The sequence below is a fragment of the Artibeus jamaicensis genome, unplaced genomic scaffold, assembly GCF_021234435.1.
Source record: "Artibeus jamaicensis isolate MK-2021 breed Jamaican fruit bat unplaced genomic scaffold, CSHL_Jam_final contig_233, whole genome shotgun sequence".
Classification (NCBI taxonomy): Eukaryota; Metazoa; Chordata; class Mammalia; order Chiroptera; family Phyllostomidae; genus Artibeus; species Artibeus jamaicensis.
Window position 1 is genome coordinate 34,141,634 of NW_026521486.1, and position 22,596 is coordinate 34,164,229.

At 37.3% G+C, this 22,596-nt stretch overlaps 2 protein-coding genes across 3 annotated transcripts in view; one reads left to right on the forward strand and one right to left on the reverse strand.

Annotated features, from left to right (window-relative positions):
- IRAG2 (inositol 1,4,5-triphosphate receptor associated 2) overlaps positions 1-7,564 on the forward strand; it is a 74,361-nt gene extending 66,797 nt beyond the window's left edge. The window contains exons 33-39 of the mRNA XM_037144825.2: positions 319-466; positions 1,405-1,448; positions 2,870-2,932; positions 3,048-3,097; positions 3,356-3,457; positions 5,289-5,396; positions 6,983-7,564. Coding sequence (XP_037000720.2) covers positions 319-466; positions 1,405-1,448; positions 2,870-2,932; positions 3,048-3,097; positions 3,356-3,457; positions 5,289-5,396; positions 6,983-7,226 — 759 coding nt within the window. The 3' untranslated portion in view covers positions 7,227-7,564. The remainder of the gene's footprint in view (positions 1-318; positions 467-1,404; positions 1,449-2,869; positions 2,933-3,047; positions 3,098-3,355; positions 3,458-5,288; positions 5,397-6,982) is intronic.
- Positions 7,502-22,596, reverse strand: part of DNAI7 (dynein axonemal intermediate chain 7) — a 59,577-nt gene continuing 44,482 nt past the window's right edge. For both annotated transcript variants that reach the window (XM_053661986.1, XM_053661985.1), the window contains 7 exons: positions 22,121-22,196; positions 19,484-19,644; positions 16,598-16,754; positions 11,655-11,869; positions 10,297-10,464; positions 8,648-8,761; positions 7,502-7,956 (listed from right to left, as the gene is read on the reverse strand). In XM_053661986.1, the coding sequence (XP_053517961.1) occupies positions 7,675-7,956; positions 8,648-8,761; positions 10,297-10,464; positions 11,655-11,869; positions 16,598-16,754; positions 19,484-19,644; positions 22,121-22,196 (1,173 nt within the window). In that variant the 3' untranslated portion in view covers positions 7,502-7,674. The remainder of the gene's footprint in view (positions 7,957-8,647; positions 8,762-10,296; positions 10,465-11,654; positions 11,870-16,597; positions 16,755-19,483; positions 19,645-22,120; positions 22,197-22,596) is intronic.

Genomic DNA, 22,596 nt, shown 5'->3' on the forward strand with positions numbered 1-22,596 from the left:
TTCCGATCCTTTAGGGCTCAGCTAGGTTGCTTCTAGGCTTTTCTTACTGCTTATTTTAGGGTTCAGCTTTATTACGTTTTAGTCATTTACCACTAGCCCTTCTACCAGGCTTTCAACATTTCATAGCTATTATATCTTCTGTTCTATTTGCCCTTGTGGACACGTCTTTTTTTTAAATAGAAATACCTTTCTTATCATTTTAGTGGAATTTAGAGATGGAGTGGAGATAAATATATGCTTCCAATTGCCACTTTTTAACTAGGTATCAAGAATAATATTTTCAATATAAATTGGTGTTTCTTTTCTTTTCTCTACTAGGAAAGCCGGGTTAGTAAAGCTGTTGAAGTGATGATTCAGCACGTAGAAAACCTGAAGAGAATGTACGCCAAAGAACATGCTGAACTAGAAGAACTGAAGCAGGTTCTCTTGCAAAATGAAAGGTCTTTTAACCCTCTGGAAGATGAAGGTAACAGAAGTTTAAGACGATAGTACTAGTTATGTTTTTTCTAACATTTGTCTCTTTCATTCTCTCTCATTCTCTCTCTTACTAATTTTTATAATGTCTTTAATATAAGACCCTTAGGTTAATGTTATATTAAAAGAATAACTCATTCCTGTCATCTATATAGCCAAGAGTAGGATGTCAGTTAGACAACAGATTGGGAGACAAGGATTCCTTGATATTGACATAAAAAAATTCATTAAGTTAATTTAAATCGCTAAACTCAGAGGATACATTTAGTCTGACCCACTGAGTTGACCCTACTTAGGTATGTTGGAGTCCGCTCTTCCTCCACATGTACAGCACCACAGAAGAGCTTTAAATGAGCCTCTCTCATCAATGGTGGTTTGATATTCCTCATGGAAGGAATAACCCTGGATGACCAGTAAAGCTGACTGATGAACTGAAAAATATGGGCACTTATAAGGCCATGGAAAATGTCTTAATAGAAAGTTTATGTAAATCTTATAATAGTATGTTTTAAATAAGCAATATGAACTTCTGAAAATTCTTAATGACATGGTCCCTCTCCTAGCAAAGTAACCGTATTTAATTATCTCCTGTGTGTAATTTGGATTCATTTATTCAGTGGATATTCATTTAGTGCCTACTATGTGCTAGGTCAGCGTCCTTGTCATAGGCAGTAACACAGAGGACTATTTCCACTCATTAAGATGGCAATTGTTATGAATCACCAAATAAATGATAACTGGAAATTTATAACTTCAGGGTCTTAATAAATATTTTCTTTGTAAAGAGTTAAAATCACTGCATTAACAGAAATTACAAATGTAATTTCTTTTTTGTTTGTTTTATTTATTTGTCATTCAAGTACAGTTCTCTGTCTTCAGCCCACCCCCCCCAAATGTAATTTCTAAAATGTGCAAATGTTTTCTCCTCAGATGACTGCCAAGTTAAAAAACGCTCAGCTTCTCTAAACTCCAAGGTAATTAATAATTCACTCACTGATTCACTTTTAAAATGTCAATAAATTATATGGGAGATAGTTCAAAATATTTGAAGCAATATAGCTTTAAATGTAAGTCATAAAATAATAACTTTCATCCACATATATGTATGCATATGTATGCATGCATATGCTATTTGTATATTTGTTTCTATGTATGCTTTTATATTTCCTGCTATGTTGACATACCAATTAAGTTTGCCTGGCAGTGAGAAGAACCTGTAAACAACAGTCCCTCTCACTAAAATGGGAGCTGGAAATACACAACTGGTAGAGCAGCTTCACAAATCCCACTGGGCCCAGTCTCCTCCTCTCTAGCTGCTTCCATTCCAGGCACATAGTCCTGGTCATTTCCCTGACTCACATTCCAAGAAAAACAAAAAAGCAAAGACAGTATTTTTTAAAATTTAATCTTTATTGTATTTTTTATATTACCTTTTAGTCCCCTTTTACTCCCCTCCCCCCAGCAACCACCACATTGTTGCCCATGTCCAGGAGTCTCTTTCCCTTTTTGCTCAACCCCTTCCCTCTCCCCACGACCACCTTCTACACGCTGCACCCTCCACACATGCACACACACACACACACACACACACACACACGCACTGTCATCCTGCTCTCCATCTATGGACGGAGACAGGTATTTTCAAGCCAGGCATTCCCTTGCCCTTTAAAGATAACTTCCCAGAGGTCCCAGATAACATTTCTCTTTTTACTTTACTTGCAGATAAAACTGGAAATAACAGGGTTGCTTTTTTTTTTAATTTCTAGAGGCTGTATGCCTAGCTGAAAGGAGTTTGAAAATCAAGTTTGCTCAGAATTTTGTAATAGCATTTTTAAGCAAGTGACTCCAACATCATTCCATCTAAATCTCTTGTTCACTCATGAAGAAAGATAGATGCACAGAAGTGATTAATTACGATATATGTAGTGGTAGAGACATGATCTGAACCCAGGTTTCATGGACCACAGTTTGATATTCTTGATGCTCAACTAACCTATGAAATTAACTTAGGCATCATGGTGTATGGGCATAGATGATAAGGATGATGGTGTATGGCCATAGATCATAAGCAGGTGGTTCTCAGAGCACATAGATAGAGATATATGGTTATTTAACATAGAGAAAGTATTGGGTGTTACTACAAGACAACCTAAACAAGAAAGCTTATACTCCTTATTTGGCAAAAATCATACTCACCCCAGTTGGGATGGTGCAATGTCAATGGCTATTTCTAGAAGGCAATTTGGTCATAACAAAATCCTTTTAAAAATGTCTACTGTTTTCCTCAGTAGTACTCAAGTGCATGGATGTGTATGTACAAGGATATTCATCAGTGTTGCATTCAAGGATAAAATACTAGGAGTTTTCTAAATGTCTATTTTCCCCTTTTAAACAGCCATCTTCTCTTCGAAGAGTGACAATCGCTTCTTTACCCAGGAATATTGGAAATGCAGCAATGGTAAGCCGTGCCCTAAATGTTCTGTCAAAAGCAAATTAATTTTCATGTAACAAAAATATAAGCTTATTTCACTAAATTCAAATTTTGTCATTTCTTTAACACGGGAACATTAAAGGTGGCTGGGCTGGAAAACAATGACCGATTCAGTAGGAGGTCAAGCAGTTGGTAAGTGTGATTACACTGTTGCTCTTTGGGCACTTTGCTATTTTGAACTGTGCTAAAGTAAATGTGTGAATTTGGTATAAGCAGAACAGTTATAAAAATTGGCACACCATGAAATTGTTTTATTAGAAGTGTTGTATGAGTGCCAAGGAAAATAATTAGAACATATAATTGTCATATTGATTTAGGCAGTGGGAAATAAATTAATAATGGCTATGGATGTATGTGATTTGACAAGTGGATATAATCATCTTTATGTAGGCGTATTTTGGGGTCAAAGCAGAGTGAACACCGTCCCTCATTACATCGATTTATCAGCACCTATTCCTGGGCAGATGGTGAAGAAGAAAAATGTGAGCTAAAGTAGGTGAAGCTTGGTGTGTTTGCTAACCTGATGTGAGCTGGGGCATGAACAGAGGGGGTCATTGTAATTCTATGGAAATGAGATCAATGCTGCATCATCAAAAGGACAGGCCATTGTTTAAGACGTACAAACCATAAGGCACTATGTAAATGCTATTTGTGAACACATTCACTCTTGCAGTGCTCAGAACTGTGAGGGTTGGGATCTTAAGTGAGAAAAAACCCTGAAATTTGCCAGATTTGTGAAGATAATTTTTTTCCTGTCTAGGTATCTGGCGAGCAGGGGGGAAGGTGAATAAAGAGCCACAGAAGTAAAATGTTCATTTAAAAAAATACATGAAATATATATATATAGTATATAAAATGTAGGCACATATGTAATATATGTGCATTACATATATTTTTCCTTTACATAAAGAGCAGGGAAAACATAAAACTCTACATTACTATCTCTATAGCTAGCAAGTTAACTAAAACATACTCCTAAAGCACAAGGGCGAGGGCAGGAAGCAGAGACATGAACGAATGCCTCTAAGTCGTTGGGTAACATTGGACAAATCGCTTTAAACTTACTTGGTCTCAGTTTCTCATCTGTAGAGAGCTTAGTGAAATTATTTTACGTTCATGTTACACATGTTCACTGAGTACCTGCTATGTAAGAGACACTGCACTCAAGCTAAGGTGTACAAAGATGAGTACAAGACACAGTAAAGACACAGTACCTCCGGGGTGTCCAATCTGCTGCCCACGGGCCGCATGAGCTCAGGATGGCTATGAATGTGGCCCAACACAAAATCGTGAAGTTACTTAAAACCATTTTCTTTCGCTCACCAGTTTTCATTAATGCTTGCGTATTTAATGTGTAGCCCCAGACAACTCTTCTTCCAGTGTGGCCCAGAGACACCAAAAGGTTGGACACCCCTGAAAGTTTCTTGTGTTTCTTGTGTGTGTTTAAATAATCCTGCTGCATGCACTGAAAACTCTTTTAGGAGTTACCATCATAGATATTCTGTGATCCGGGGTGGGGAAAAAATCAAGAGTTTCCCTACAAAATAAAACAATCTATTACTTGCTTTTAGTTACTATGGTTTTTTTGTGTGGTTTTTTGTTTTTTTTTACTGGGAAGTCTTTGTAAACAAAAGACTGAAGCCTTGAGAATCTTACAAGAATGCAATTGATCCTGGCTTCTGGGCTTTGTTTCCTTTCAAAGCTAAACTGCGGTCAAACCACATACATTCCCTGTGTTTGTTTGACTAAAGCACTGTCTTTGAGACACAGTTCCCTTTGGCAATTGCAAGGGCATTATGAGCTGGAGATAACAAAACTCAAATCAAACTAGGAATTCATCCAGAAACATAGTAATGCAACAAAGTTTTGTTCAGGTAAGGGAATCCTCCTATAGACACTATGATTTTATTTCAAATAACATCAATTCAATTGCTATTTGCCAGATCACTGAATACTGCTAGCATATCTTAACTAGCTTTACACTGAGAATATTTTCACAAGCAATTTTAAAGTCAGTATTTTTGGAAAAAGAGGAGAAATAACACTTAAGTTATTCCAATTTAGCATTCATCAAAAAACCTACAAAGAGTAAAATCAACTAAGATAGGTTATTGAAGCCCATGTGGTAGAATTCTACTTAATGAAAACAAAATGATTAAATATATAAATTTGGTGATTTGATATTTATAAATAGATATTTATCAAATCGTTCTAAAGCAAAGCAAATATTTGTGAGTATGTTTATTAATGCAGTAAAATTTAGCAATGCTTTATAGCATTTTATCTTTAGCTTTGAATATTTTGAAAAAATACTTATTTACAGAACTAAAGATGACTCAGAACCACCTGGAGAAGAAATAGAAGAAAGGACAAGAAAGCCAAGTTTTTCTGAAAAGAGAAATAATCCATCAAAATGGGATGCCTCTTCAATGTAAGTCGTCTGTCTGCCAAATTGTATCATTTTAGTGGAATCGGGAAGGGTAAGGCAGGGTTAACAGTATTTATTCCTCTTGATTAAATCACTTTACTGAAAGGCCTGCCAAGTTGTTAAATTTAAGATGAATAACGAACTTCATATGGTCTCCAGGGGTTATCCCTAAATTTAAGATGAATAACGAACTTCATATGATCTCCAGGGGTTATCCCTGAACCTATGAGTTACAACAGGCAGGAGCGTTCAGTGCTGGAACCTGGCCCTGCGGCCAGATGGCCCCGGCTCAACTCCAGCTCTCTAACTGGCTGTGAGACGGGGCCCGTTCATCCATCTTTCAGCACTGGCTTCTTCATCTATAAAACGGGGGTGACTGTCAATGGATTTCTCAAAAGAGACCTTACAGGCAAGAAGGGGCTGGAAAGAAGTATTCCAAGTCATGAAATCCAAAGACCTACATCCAAGATTGATCTATCCAGCAAAGCTTTCATTTAGAATGGAAGGACAGATAAAGTGCTTCTCAGATAAGATCAAATTCAGGAAGTTCATCATCACCAAGCCCTTATTATATGAAATATTAAAGGGACTTACCTAAGAAAAAGAAGATAAAAAGATGAACAGTGAAAGGACAGCAAACTCAGTTATTAAGAACCACACCTAAAACAAAAGCAAACTAAGAGGACAGCTAGATCAGGAGTGAACCATAGAAATGAAGATCACATGGAGGGTTGGCAACAGGGCAGTGGGAGGAGGAGAAGGGGGGAGAAGGTACAGAAAATAAGTAGCATAGATGGTAGGTAGAAAATAGATAGGGGGAAGGGCAAGAATAGTATGGGAAATATAGAATCTAAAGAACTTGAGACACATGGTCATAAACTAAAGGGAGGAAGGGTGGGGGAGGGGGTATGCAGGGTGGAGGGGAATGAAGGGGGGAAATAGAACTGTAATGGCATAATCAATAAAGTATGTTTAAAAAAAGATATTAAAAACAAAACAAAACAACTGGGGTGAGACTAGTACCTAAGCCATTGTGTTGTTGTCACCATTAAATGGATTAGTATGTGTAAAATGCTTAGTACAGTGTTTAGTCCAGAGTTAGTGATTTTCAAAAACTTAAATGATGCTGTAAAAAGTTTTTTGGTGGGTGTTTCTAAAAGAAAGAGAGTTTAAATTTCAGTTCACTAAAAAAAAATCTAAGGTATGGTAAGAAATAAGTGACGTGTTCATATGTACACATGTATTCTACTCAATAAATACTTGTTCAGACTGTAGGGACACATCCTGCCTGATTGAAAGAATGATATACTTGTGTGTAGGTACTTGGTAGGAGTTACAACATAATGCCTAAATCATATAACTTTCAGATTCTCGCCATAACACGTTATTTCTTTAATTCTAACAATGATCAGGCAGTGAGGCAGGTTGCGGCCAAAGCCAAACAACAGATTACATTATGTAGTTCACTACAGAGCGGTGTTGGGGTTATACATGGCAGGTCGTTGACCTGATTGGTATGGCTGACAGAGGGAGTATTTCTAATAACAGACTGCTGTGACGACCAAATTCTGAATTTGTTTCCCTTATAGTTACGACACGATGGCTTCCTGGGCAACAAATCTCAAGACTTCCATCGGGAAGGCGAATAGGGCTCTCTGGCTCTCTGTGGTGTTAATTGTGCTATTTGCAGCTTTGATAAGCTTCCTCACAGGCCGATTTTTCCAGAAGTCTGTGGATGCTGCTCCCACCCAGGACGGGGACTCCTGGATGTCTCTAGAACACCTCTTGTGGCCATTTACCCAACTCCGACACAATGGTCCACCGCCAGTGTGACCGTAGAACATCCTAACGTGTGTATCTCGATTTTTAAAGTTTCCGTATCTGAATTTTGTAAATTGGTAACTTTTAGCTAGGAGAGTAGAGACTGCAACTAGAGGTTCTCAGAATGACTATAAGATTTTTAAATTCCCTTTTTTTTGTGTGTGAATACCTCCCCATGTACTTTTAATGAGCTTTTTGAGAAGATATTATATATTATTTGTTAAAATTTATTGAAATAAAGAATCATTAAATCTTCATACAGTGAAAGCTAACTCTCAGTGGGCTGGTACTCATAGGGGAAAAAACTCACATTTAAAACAAAATTTGAGTGTTATTGCTGATTAGATCATTTTAGCAGCCTATTTGAAATACATTCACTTGCTACATTTTATTGAGGAAATACCTGATTTTTCTCCAAGTTGCTTGATTCTTCATACTGCATAAAATGTATCCACAGAGACTAAGAATAGCTGAGTAATCTAATCGAGAGTAGCATATGGCACACAGAATCGATAAACTGGCAGGTGGAGCTCCTGATTTTCTCTATTGCTCCTTCAGAAGCAAAATCTTTAACCATGTGATAGACAGTGGAGTGAAACTCAGTGTCTTCCTTAACGGCTTCAGAGAACACCTCACTATACTCGTCAATCTTGAGCCTTTGTGCTCTGTCACCATTAAACATTAAAAGGGCCCAATTAGGGTCTGGAATAGGTTTCTCTTCATTAGTAAGGTGTTCACTCACCTAAAGAAAGAAAATCAGAGAAATCCTCTTCTATTAGTTATTTTGGGCAGGATAGTATCATATAAAGGGCTCAACTCAGTACCTTAAATATTGATGTTTATAGAACTTATCAAAATGTATTAATTCACTCAAGAAATATTTATTGAGTGGCTATTATGTGCCAGATACTATTCTAGTTGCTGGGGATGTGATAACAATAACAACAAAACAAAGGAAAAAAAGAATATTAATCAATAATGATGATTGATCAAGTTAATCAATAGCTTGCATTGATTGTAAACTCAAGGAGCTTACATTCTACTGGGAGAAACCAAATAAATATGGTGGCTAATTTACACTAAAACATTTGTCAGTCAGCTTTTAGAATTCTGGAGGCCTCACTCTCTCAGAGGAGTTTGTGAATCATAAATACATTCACATTAAAGGCTTCTATTGTTCTTGAGGCACTATGAAGAGATACTATTCTAGTCTGAAATCAAGAGCATTTGGTACCATAATAGATAATGAAAGTAGAACTATTCATTGTTTAGTTTTATATTTTTGACAATTTTTTAAAAAGTTTTAAAACTATTTTGAGTGCAATTTTTTCACCTTTAATTAAGAATAGAAATCATGGTCTACATTCATTTATCTTTTGAGTACCTTTTCCTTTAAAGGACAAAGTAGTGTTGCGGGTCTTTGCATACTATACCTTAAATACAACATTTTTAGAACCACACTGCATATTCCACCTGCTCCAACCAAATGCAAAAGCAGGACTTAGCAGAGCCATTTGTCGATAAGCTTTCATTTCTACCAAAGGCACCTGTCACAATATACAAACAAACAGTTGATCACAGAGCCTTCTCAACAACTGTCCTTTCCATTCTTGGCCTCCTACAGTCTATTCTCAACACAGAAAAATCCACTTGAAATGTAAGTCAGGTTACATGATTCCTCTCAAAACAAAGCAATGGTGTTTCCATTCTCTCAGAATAGAATCAAGTCCCGAGAGTGGTCTACAAGGATCTGCGTGACCTGAGCTCCCCCGAGTACACCACATTATCTCTGACCTTGTCTTTTCTTCTCCCTTTGCTCTCTCAGCTCAAGGCGCCTGGCCTCCTTGCTGCTCCTCCACTATTCAAGCATCCCCGGCCACTCAGCCTGGAAGCTGCTTCCTATGACACCACTTGGTGAAATTCCCCACCTCCAATCTTATCTTCTCACTGAGCCCCCAATATCCTATTTGAGACTGTGCACTACCCTGAGCCTAGTGTTTTCTGATCTACATTTTCTTTTTCCCATAGCACTTTATCCATCTCTGACGTGAGACCATTTTATTTTTTATGTTTGTTGCTTATTTTTGCCTCCCTCTACTAGAATATAAGCTCCACAAGGACAAGAACCTTTTTTTAAAAAAAAATTCACTACTGTACCCTAAGCAAATAAAACAATGCCTAGAACATAGGTGTTCAGAAAAAGAAATTCTTGAATATTCCGAAAAGATTAATAGTACACTACATTCAGCATATGCAGAGTAACTGGTCATTTGAGTTACTAAAACTAAGGTGGTTTTATTTTGTCCTACACATATACACATTCTTATTGATATAATTCTTTTCAGATGTTTTATGAATGTCTGCCTACATTTTCATTTTCTGGTATATTATGAACTTGTTCTTGAGTATTGAACTTGTCTGCCCAAAACACCTTTCATGATTAGAAACTACTGTCTTCATTTACATGTCATAAACATTTATTGAATGTCTGCTGTATTCTAGGAGTATGCTAGATGCTAGAAGAATCGAGCAAAGTTGATTAGAAAACAGTCCCCATCCTCAAAGAGCTCACAGCTTAGCATGGAAGGATCTCATTTAACTAAAGCCTTATAACACAAAGCAGTTTGTAGACAGGGAGGCTCTGCCAGAAACAAGCGGAAGTGGGTTTTGTCTACTGGTTGTTTGTGTGTGTTTAATGGCACATGACTTATCATGGTTGAGAAACTGCTGAGTCACTTACTCTTTTAAGAAATCTCACATGTATCCAGTCTGGAAGAAGCAAGAAGCTGTAGAAGATGTGAAGTTGCCCTGACTATCTCTGCGCTGACCCCAGCCAGCTGTGGGGCCAGATGTGCTCCATTTGTCAACACGAAGATCACTCTAAGGCTTACTTTCTTGGGGAAATTGTTAAACTTGGGAGAACCCTGAGTTTCTGGTCTTGCCATTTATTCCTTCCCTTCTAAATATATAATCTTATGTAAGTGAATACAGAAAACCCATAATGGACCATAAGATTTATATAAAAGTTAAAACTTGCTAGCATCCTAAATGTCCATTATATTAAATTTGGAAAGACTCTTACCTTATAGTTTGTAACAACATAAAAATGAGAGTGAGCAGTAGGAAAGATATTCAGTCCAGCTTCTTTCAAAGCAATAATGAAAGAAATAAGAGTCATCCATTTTCCTTCCAAAATAGAGTAATGCTTTTGTTTATTTAGTTTAATTGAAGCTAACATGCAGAGGTCTCCCTAGTTTCAATGAGGAAAAAAAGCTTTTAATAAGTCATTACTTCATTATCATTTGTGTTCTAGCCTCTGGGGTTCTTTATACCACTTTTCAAAAATCCTATTTCATTCTACATCAAAAAGAATGCAAGACAGACATATTCTGGAGCCACTCTGACAGCTCCCCCACAAAGTCTCCGTGTTACCTTAAGCAGTTTGTCAGTTCTTGGGCTTTAATCTGAACAATCAAGGGACTGGACTAAAGGATCTTGCAGGTCTCCTATTCTATAAGCTGTAACCTAAGAAAACTGCATGTGTTTCTATTGAATAATAATAGCTATTTGACAGCAGCCATGGTACAATCTTTTAAGGATAATTTTTTACCCATATAAGATTTAACATAATAATGTAAAATCATCATACAGTTTTAAAGTTTACAAAGTTTGAACTGGCTCTTTGAAGGTATAGAGAATTCACACCTCTCATCTGCTTTTAAAAGCAAAGTTTGATGATATCTAGTCTTCCTGCCACATTCATAAGGGATTTCAGGCCATCTCTCTTAGAACCATTTTAGCTAGGTGTATTTTACATATCATAAATTTATCCATTTCAAGTGCATCATATAATGATTTTTTGTAACTTTATTGAATGGTGTGGCTATCACCATAAATCAGTTTTAGAACATTTTCTTAGTCTCCCTCCGCCCCCGCCCCGGCCCGCATGAGATCCCTCATGCCTACCTGCAGCCTCAGGTAATCACTAATGTACTTTATGTCTCTAAATCTAGGTCATGTCATTTATGAGTGACAGGCAATAGAGGCTCCTTCAGAGAGAAATCTGAGAGGGGATTTCAAGTGGCTTGGTGATAAAGATCACGAAGCCTCTCAGGAATGGGTTGAACTCTCTGAAAGTCATACTACTACCAGGCTTGTAGCTTCATTAATGGGTCTATTCCTGATAACTTCAGGGTACAAATTTGTGCCTCACTTTTTTTACATATCATTTTCTATCTACTCAATGAATATTTCATTTACAAATTATAGCTCAAGGTATATGTTAAATATATTTATTAAAAAACATTCAATATGTAATTTACCAGTGATCGATAACTTTGACACACTCTTACAGTCCTCACTGAGGTTTACCTCTTGGTAAATTCGTATTTGCTTATAACAAATACAAATACAATTTGATGTGCTGTAACAGCGATTTACCTTAATTTGTATTTCAATCTCAGTAAATACTGTAGTCACAGTCAACAGTACTTGATTCACATCAAGTGGTCTTAGTTCCCATGACTGGTACGGCATGTTAATATGAGTATCCTGAATCAAAGCAACAGGGCCAAAAGTCTCCAGGCTGAATGTTATAAGTCCTTCCTCTGACTTGTAATATACATTACTGATGCCATCAGTTTTCCAATGTTTACCTTTAGGATAAGTGAAGAAAATGACATGTCTCCTTTTTTTCCTATACAAAAACTTGAGTGAAACCACTGGAATAATAGCATTGTGTATAAATTTATCTTTTACATTTAGAATAGAATCTCAACAAAAAGTCCACTTTGCTGGAAGTTTCTTCCTGTCTCCTGGGGAGGACTAAGTATAAACTCCCCGCACAGTATATAAGGCCTTTCAATGAAACTTTGACCCACATTTCTGGCTTCTTCCCTTCCGTCCCTCACGCCTGATTTCAGCCACACGTTTTTCCCTTCCCCAATGACCTCATACACCTGTGTATCTCTGCAAATGCAGTTCTTTTTTCCTAGAGTAATCTTCCTTAATATTTTAAAGAACCTCTTTTCATCTTTTTAAAAACAGCTTTAAAACTTACCTGTCCTAAGTATACGATGAAATTATTTTAGTACATTTACTCAGTTGTGCGACTATCACCACAACCCAGTTTTAGAACATGATTATCATCCAGATAAGTTCCCTGTGCCCACTTACAGTTAATTCCCATTCCCACCTTCCAGCCCCAGGCAACCATTAATATACTCCTTGTCTCTAAAGATTTGTGTTTTCTGAACTTTTCATGTAAATGCAATCACATAATATATGGTCTTTTGTGTCTCTTACGGCTCAATAATACAGCACAAGCCAGTTAAAGGGGGGATAAATGGCGATAGAGGAAACATGACTTGGGGTTGGGAGCACATATTATGCCATAGGAATGGTGTATTATAGGGTTGTATACCTTAAACCTATATAATTTTATTAACCAGTGTAATCCCAATAAATTCAATAAAAAACACAACCCAGTTTGAAAATGGGTAGAGGACTTGAATAAACATTTCACCAAAGAAAATACATGAAAGCATAATAAATACATTAAAAGATGCTCAACATTATCGGTCATTAAGGAAATACAAATTAAAACCACATGATGCCACGACATACCTACTACAATTGGTTATAATAAAAAAGACGGAATAAAAAATGCAGGCAAGGATGCAGAGAAGTGGGAAAACTCACATTGCTAGCAGGCATATAAAACATTACAGCTACTTTGGAAAATATTTTGGCAGTTTCCTAAAAAGTTAGCATAAATTTATCATTCAACTGAGTACTTCCACTCCTAGGCACACACCCAAGAAAGGAAGACAAAGGCCATGCAAAGTCTCCTAAGGACCTGTCCAGTGTTTCGTCCTAAACTCTCCACGGACCAATCACTGCTCTGCTCTGTAGCACTTCTATCTACGGTAGCACCTCACTACATTACGTTGGGAGGTTCTCCCTACCTGCCTCCCCTTCAACGGCAAAAACTCCCAGAGGACAGAACTCATTTATCTCTGCACTTTTATTGTTTAGCGTATTTGTGCAACAAGTGAAACAACTGTCACTCTCCCAGAATGCCCTCTCCATTTCCACTTGGCTTTCTCCTCTTCTCACACTTACAGTTCTACTGACTATGTTTGACTCTTTAAGATAACAAATACAATTATGCTGATGAAGTTATTTTTATTTCCCCTTTTTGTTGTTACATTAACAACTTTACATTAATGATTTAATTTGTGAAGGTCAAAATTAAGTATCACCTATAAATAGATTCTCCAAGTTTCTGTTCCTTCCAGGCAAAAAGTCCCTCATGGTTTAAAAAATACTGGAGTTCCACGCTCTCTAATGACTACAGTTAGAATCAAATTTTACAAGTTATATTTTGCTAAATCATGTCAATAATTTATCTTGTCTAATTCTAATTTAGTGTGAATGATTTTTAATATAACAAATATTTACAAACATCATCATTAAAGGAAAAGATAAGTAAAACTAAGGCAACATAAAAGGAAATTACCTAATTGTTTATTTTGAATATATTGTATAGTTTAGTGTATTGTTAGAAATCTACTGTTTATAGTACATAAACTATTTCTAGAATATACATGTTATCTTGTAGCTATGTGTACACAAGCAAAAGCATGGAATATTATAGCAATCATAAAATTGTTTAAACCCTAAAACATTTATCCTTCTTGGTAGAGAAGTTCCTAAATTCTTTGTCCCCACAAAATAAATAGATTAAATAGTAGCTCTGTTATTTAGTGATCTAAACTGTTTCCAACCTATCACCAAATACGTAAATTCTTTCACAAATAAATAGATGAATGTAAAATAACTCCCATTAAAAACAAAGCTTAGGGCTTTCATCTAGGAGCCTCCAAACTGCATATGTTAATTCACAAGACCAAGACCTTTCAAACTTCAGCCGGCCAAGCCAAAGTAGTATATGTCAATGATTAGCGAATCACTACTTAGTATTTCTATTAGTACCTCTGATTTATGATACTTATTTAACATTTGAATATGCAGTATTTCCTGTTTCAACAATGAAAAGTTTTAAAGAGGCACACAGTAGCTAGTTTTCTTCTTTCTTTGGTTCCCCGTATGCCCACTTCCCATCTCCAATACTTCAATACTTGGTTGTAATAAAATTTATAGTTTATATACTTTTGGCCAAGATGGAGGTGTAGGGAGACACACTGCACCTCCTTGCACAACCAAAAGAAGGACAGCAACAAATTTAAAAACAAAAAACAACCAGAACTGTCAGGAAATCGAACTGTGTGGAAGTCTGACAACCCAAGGAGTTAAAGAACGAACACTCACCCAGACCTGTAGAGGGCCGGAGACAGGCAGTTGGGCGGAGAGGACTCCCTGGGCCTCTGGAGGGCCGGGAGGAGGCAGCTTGTGAACTGGGCAGACCCACATTCGCCTGAGGATAAATGGGGAGGAACACCTGGGGAGCAAGACAGACCTTGCAAGCTGGGTCCCAGGTTGGGGAAATAAAGCCTCAAACCTCTGACTGAAAACACCTGTGGGGGTTTGAGGAGCCAGGAGAAACTCCCAGCCTCACAGGAGAGGTCACTGGAGAGACCCACGGGGTCCAAGAATGTACACAAACCCACCCACCCAGGAATCAGCACCAGAAGGGCTCACTTTGCTTGTGAAAAGTGGGGGAAGGGACTGAAAGCCAGCAGAGAGCAGAGCAAGTGGCACCATTCCCTCTCTGACCCCTTCCCCACATACAGCATCACAACACTGTGCTATGGGTTAGCCCACCCTGGGGAACACCTAAGGCTCTGCCCCTTACTACATAACAGGCATACAGGACCAAAAAAAAGTGGCCCAAATGAAAGAACAGATTAGAGCTCCAGAAAAAAATACAACTAAACAATGAAGAGATAACCAACCTATCAGATGCATCGTTCAAAACACTGGTAATCAGGATGCTCACAGAATTGGCTGAATATGGTCACAGACTAGATGAAAAAATGAAGGCTATGAAAAGTGAAATAAAGGAAAATGTACTTGAAACCAACAGTGACGGGAAGAAAACTGGGACTCAAATCAATGATTTGAAGCAGAAGGAAGAAAGAAACATTCAACTGGAACAGAATGAAGAAACAGAATTCAAAAAAATGAGGAGAGGCTTAGGAACCTCCAGGACATCTTTAAACATTCCAACATCCAAATCATAGGGGTGCCAGAAGGGGAAGAGGAAAAGCAAGAAATCGAAAACTTATTTGAAAAAATAATGAAGGAGAACTTCCCCAATCTGACAAAGGAAATTCACTTTCAGGAAGTCCAGGAAGCTCAGAGGGTCCCAAAGGAGTTGGACCCAAGAAGGAACACACCAAGGCACATCATAATTACATTACCCAAGATTAAAGAGAAGGAGAGAATCTTAGAAAACAGCAAGAGAAAAAGAGACAGTTACCTACAAAGGAGTTCCCATGAAACTATCAGCTGATTTCTCAAAAGAAACCTTATAGGCAAGAAGGGGCTGGAAAGAAGTATTCCAAGTCATGAAAGGTAAGGACCTACATCCAAGGTTATTCTATCCAGCAAAGCTATCATTTAGAATGGAAGGGCAGATATAGTGCTTCTCAGATAAAGTCAAGTTAAAGGAGATCATCATCCCTAAGCCCTTATTATATGAAATGTTAAAGGGACTTATCTAAGAAAAATATCAAAAATATGAATGGTAAAATGACAACAGCTATTAACAACCAAACCAAAAAGAAAAAAACAAAACACAATAACAAAAACAAACTAAGCAAACAACTAGAACAGGAACAGAATTACAGAAATGGAGATCACAAGTAGGGTTACTAGTGGGGGAGTGGGAGGCAGAGAAAGGGGGGAAAGGTACAGAGAATAAGTAGCATAAATGGTAGGTAGGAAATAGACGGGGAGGTTAAGAATAGTATATGAAATTTAGAAGCCAAAGAACTTTTATGTACAACCCATGCACATGAACTAAAGGGGGAAAATGCAGGCGGGAGGAGTGTGCAGGGCAGAGGGGAAGGGGGGGAAATGGGACAACTGTAATAGCATAATCAATATAATATACTTAATAAATTTATAATTGATAAGTCATTAACATTAAAATAATCTAATTTTACCCCCAATCTGAATTGTAATTCTTCAGAGATTATGACAAGTATAAACACTGAGTCATGAAGTTCAATAAATTTTTAAACTCCAAACCCTATTTATTTCCACAGAGAGCAAAGTAGAACATAGACCCTAGACCTGGTACAGAAATACATAAGGATATAAATACTTACTGCATTTCCTGTATTGATTTAAGGATTTATATTAGTATACTGTTTTCATTACATAATAATCAAAGCTGGATAAAGGTGTTGCTGTACCTTCAGCATCCCATCTTGCAATCATAGGATTCTCAAAAAAGATCACGTTCTTATGAACCTCAAGACAGACGTCTATAGGTGGGAAAGCACTTTCTGTTTCCAAGTCTTCTGTAGTTGCTGGAGGATATACATATTTCTGTAATCCTTCTTTGAGTATCTTTTAGAAATAGCCATAACAATCCCAAGTTAGAAGCTGGCCAGTAACAGTTAAAGATGTAAATATATGCTGAATAGTATGGTTATTATTTTTGTTGACACTATTGGAGATATCCCCCATTTCCATGCCCTATCCCCCTTCCATTCAGCTCCTGCCCCCCACACTAAAGTTCACTGCCATTTCATTATAGACAAACTAACAAAATATCACAACAAAATTAAAAGATAATGATTGAGAAGGGAAAAAATCACTACATTTGAATGTAATTAAAGAACCCTTTTATGGGCCAAGTTCTAGGCTGGGACTTACTCAGTATTATACTTCCCCAAGCAGTTCTACAGGCTTATGGTTAACAAAGAAGGTAACTGGGAATTGGGTGAAAAAGGTGAAAAGACTGAGAAGCACAAATTAGCAGTTACAAATAGTCATGGAGATGTAAAGTCATTACATACTGTAATAACTATGTATGGTACCAGTTGGGTACTGAAAATAACAGGGGGATCACCTAATGTATGTGACTGCCTAATCACTATACTGTACACCTGGAGCTAAAACAAAAATATTATTGAATGTAAACTGTAAATTTAAAAATGTATTTTTTAAAAACCGAAGAAGGTAACTTGGACTAACAAAAAGCAAGGCAATTTGCCAATGATTACAAAATTACCTCCCAAAGGCATCAGAACTCAAAAACAGCTCTGGGACCCCAGATCCCACGTCCCAATGCCATGGTCATGGTGTGCAGGTGAAGAGAAAAACAAGCATAAGCAGTGTAATAAGCATAGAAGTGAATGGATGAAAGTAAAAATCATCACACTGTACACCTTAGACTTACATGGCAATTATATCTCAGTAAAGCTGGTGAAAAAAATAAAATAAATTAAACCAAGCAACAACTTCTCTGGGATAAGGGAGATCTGTCCATTCTCTAAAGGCAACACATACCTAAATGTAGAAAAAGATCTAGGAAAAGTTAAAAATGTTACAAAACAGAGGAAAAAAACTGGATGAGGGACAAATTCTAGAGGAGAAGGAAAATTATTGAAAAGATACTTGAAAACAAGGGGGAAGGCCCCTTTGTTGCAGGGGAGAAAAAACGAGTGTGAGGGAGGGGACTCTGGGCTCAGATGGAGAGCAGAGTGGTCGTCTAGCACATCCCGACAAAGACCTTTGGATGAAGCCTTGAAAACCCGGATCAGGCCAAGACCTTCCTGTAAACAAAGTTTTGAAGGCCTACCTTCACCACAGGAATAACTTCCTTGGACTCCCCACTATCCTTCAAGTATCCCCAAGGCAGGGCAGGCTGATCAAAACAGATTTTTCAAAGTGGCAACAGATCAAATTATCTCCCCCAGGTTTGCTCCAATAAATGCATTCTTGTTTGAGGGGAAAGGGGGAAAGGAATGACAATATCATCCCCAATAGGGTAAAGATCAGTTTGGGAGAGTATGGAGAAATCTTACTCTTTTATGTATAAAGCAAAAATGTACACAACGTGCACACAGATACAGTCCCCCTTGGCATTAAAATTCCATAGTGGGGGTGAGGTTGGCATTGGCTAGAAAAAAAATATTTACAAGAGCTCCTTAGAGAGGTGATAATGAGAGAAAAATAAAAGTTGAGAATACTGCTCTAATACAAGAATGCGCCGATGTCCTAAAATATAGTCAAGACGTGCCTGGCAATCTACGTACCTGACGTGCTCGAGGAGAAAGAAGAGAGAAGAGAAGGGCAGCCGTGAGGTCAAGTGAAACCAAGTCAGTACTAGTGCAAATCTTACTACTTGTTAAAACAGGAGTGAGAAACTCCGTGATGGATGATCTAACAGCTGCTATTATCAGCGTCCTCACTACACCAAATGTGGTCCGAGCATCAGGAGCACTGGCAACACCTGGATCCGTGCTTCTCAAGCCTCAGTGTGCATATGAATCCCCCAAGGGTCGTGCTGAATGCAGGTTCAGGAGATCAGAGTGAAGCCCCAAATGAGGCATTTAGATGCTTCTGACTGATAGACCACATTTTGTACATCAAGGATCCAGACCAGTGGTTCTTTAGGTGTGTTTTGCTAAAACACAGGCTGCTGAGTCTCACACCTCCAGAATTTCTGATTCAGCACGACTGAGGTGGGACCCGTGCATTTGCACTTCTAGTGAAGTCCTAGACGATGCCAGACGGTACTGATGTTTCTGGTCAAGGGACCATATGTAGGGAACCGCTCATCTAGACCAGAGCCCACAAATTACGGTCCCTGGAAAACACAGCCCACCACCCTTGTTTTGTATATAACGTTTAACTAGAACACGCCCATGCCCATTCATTAACATATGGCTGTTTCAGCATCGCAATGGCAGAGCAGAGAAGTTGCAACAGAGCTGTACGGCAGCAAAGATGAAAATATTTACCACCTGGCCCTTTAAAGAAAAAGTTTTCCAGCCTCTGAAACAGACTATCATTATTAAGTGACCCAATGCAACTGACCCAATGCAAACACAGTGCTATAGGTTCCCAATTAAGTTAACGTGCATGATTCTAGTTTTAAAATCCATATTATTTTTTATTCCATCCCTTTTGTACTGATTCAAATTTTATAAATTCAAGATGGTTTAAAATTATATTTTTTCCTTTTGTGCTTGCTTAATAGAGTTAAAGTTCATTGGGTGTTAGTGCATTTGAGATAAAGGAAAAGAGTGAGAAATTATTTTACTCACAAATTTAAAAAATCAACCTACTTCCATGATCATCCAGCCCTTCACTGGCTTACACTGTGGGGGAAGCTCCAAAATATCCAAGTGATACACTCCACCCAGAGACGTGAACTGGAATATATCAACCTCATTTTCTTCAAAGAAATATGTCCTTTCAGGAGCATTCTCTAGCAGCAGCAACTGTGCTAAAATTAATCAGATTAGTTGAGTTTCTAAACAGATCATAACATTTTTGTATTTTGGGGGGGGAGGGAAATGAAAAATATCTAGTGATGGTAAAGGAAGTTTTTACTTAGCTACTAAAACTTTTCCAAAAAGTAATTAATTCAACACTATTCACAAAGCTGATCAACCGCTGGAGTGGGAACAGGCACGTGTAACAGGGTACAGGGAAGGCTACGGAATTTGTATAGAAGAAACACGTGTTATTAAAAGAAAAACTTAAAAAATATATCTTATTGCAGGAGAGGGACAATAATTTTCCCTCTTGTGATTTCTTGCCTGAGACCTCTGTAGTAAAAGACATATTAATAAGAGAAAAACAGAATTTTATTAACATGCATGTCTCACGCATACATGAAATATCCCCAGGGAAAAGTAAGTAATTTGAAGAGGAGGCTTAGAACTCCAGCTTCCATGGCGACTTGCAAATTTGCAGTAAAATGACAGGCAAAGAAAAGCAGTCTGAGGTTTCTGAGGGTAGAGACAAAGGCCAGCTCCTGGTTTGTTAGGTCAATTCCTCTGGTCCCCCCTCCAGGCTAATGGGATCTACAGTTGTCTCTGATAATTATTAAGCCTCGTCCTTCCCAGTAGTGAGGAGAGGAGGCATATTTACTCTGAATATTTACATCCTGCTTGTAAGCAAATGGAAGGATAGGGAGCTTTTCTTGCATCTGTATCTTTTCCACTGCTTTCAGCTCAAAATAATCCCTACGCCAACATGGCATATTTGGGGGCACTATATTCTGCTACCCTTTATTCCAAAAGGTCAAAAATGGCTTCACACAAAATTTGATAACTGCAAAATTAATTTCTTAAAATTCAACCTCATGGAGCTAAATAGCTGAAACAAAAAAATGAAATGGTAAAAAAATAAATTTTGGTCCATATATAAAATAAAAGCTAATATCTTTTCTCAACAAAAAGAGCCCCAGCTCATAGAAAAACAGGGACAGAAGCTTGACAGTGAAGAAGCTGGATTGGGTTATCTTTTGGGGAAAAGATATTTTATGGGGAAATTCTATATGGTTCCATAATTTCCAATGCACTATCAGAAGTCACGTATATCACTGGGACTATTCCTATATTCCACTAAAATTCTTTTAATACAGTGCAATGAGTAAGAAAGGGGGCAGATTCCACCCTTATGCAGTATATGCTAATTAACATCTCAGCTCCTTCCTCTACAAAGTGGATATGATAGTAGTATCTAACAGAATTAGGGGGAATTGTGAGTTCATGCATGTAAAGAGCTTACAACTGGTGCCAGACAGAGTAAAAACTCAGGAATGGTGACCTTATTACTGAGCATTACAATGATCCTCACCCACACAAGGAAGTCCACGGAGATGACACTGAATTTAACCCAGGGAGATCAGGTGCTGAACATTAATGGATACAGCCAAAGGAAATTCCAGTTCAGTGCTTTCCCCCTTTTTACTTGTGTACATTTAATATAATGCAGGCTTTAATTAATTTTCTAAAGAACCTAATTACTAATCCATTTACCTGAAAAGAAGTAAGAAAGCAGACTATGTCCAAATTTAGACATCTATGATATATGTTAATTGGGGATCTTCATGTAGAAAACCTTGGTATTATTAACAAAGGTTATGAATTCACTGTGGGGTCATATTTTCAACAGGAAAATTACCTCATAAAGGTTATAGAAAATTACATACAAACCCAGTTGACTGCAGAAATAAAAGTGTGTTGGAAAAATTAAAGTAGACAGGAAGCCTGTTATGAAAATGTATGCTTAGAAATATATAGAAAATAGATTAATTAGAAGCTACTGGGAAAGCAGCATAATGATAAAGTTAATGGAAAAGATGTACATTAACCTCAAACTTTGCAATTAATCTCAAAAGATTGAAAATTATACATCACTATCATTTTGACATTTTAAATGATATCTAATTGCTATTTGTCAGAATTAGACTGAGAAATTTCTGATTGTATATGTGTGCTTGTCAAGGTTTGCTACAACACTGTTTGTAATGATAAAAAATTTAAAATAACCTTACTGCCTATCAATAAAGATTTAAATAATGCTCCATTATTGGATGGAATTATAGAGCTACTAAAAAGATAGAGTTGCCAATGGGTCCTGACTTAGAGTTATGTTGAATCTTATTCATTTAAGTAGTATGTGTATTATGTTCTATGTGTGTATGTAGAATGTATGTAGCATAACAAATACTGTTAGGTTGAAAAAAGTAATTTTCAACAAAAATATTTGTATGATATGATCCCATGGTTTTATTAAAAATCAAGAGAGAAACAGGAGAGGGATCAAGCACAAATAAAAGAAATATGAAGGATTTTCACTTTAAATATATTTCTGCAACATTGGAACTTTTTTACAACAACCTTGCATTTCTTTTGTAAGCAGCAAATCCCAATAAAGTTAAATTCTAAAAATGTAACTTAGAAGACTACCTGCTGAAACTATTTCACTTAGTAATTTCATCTCCAGTTTACGCTTTGTGTCTTCAGATTCTTCCTGGACAGAATCCTACAGAAAACACAAGGACAGATGTGTGTAGCTGTCAGTATTCGGCTCAAAGTCCTTCTCCTGCTGTTCCCGCCCCACAGCTGGTGCCTGTTACCTTAATTCTAAGGCCCCAAACTGATACTTGCTCTGGCATAATACTGGGCTTAAAAACCACATTTGAAAAGTCAGTTGAAATGAGAGCACATCTTCACAGAACTTCAGGAAGTCAGGAGACAGCCTGCTCAGATTCTCTGCTGAAAACCGTCAAGTGTAAAACAGAGACACTAGGAAGCAATGCAAACTATAAAAACATTGTTTATATTTCCATTTTGTTTTTTGACATGTTATAGATTTTGCTTGATTTGGGCGATCAGCTCTCTGATAGAGTAATTACAAAGCCTACTTTTGAGTAAACCTCTCG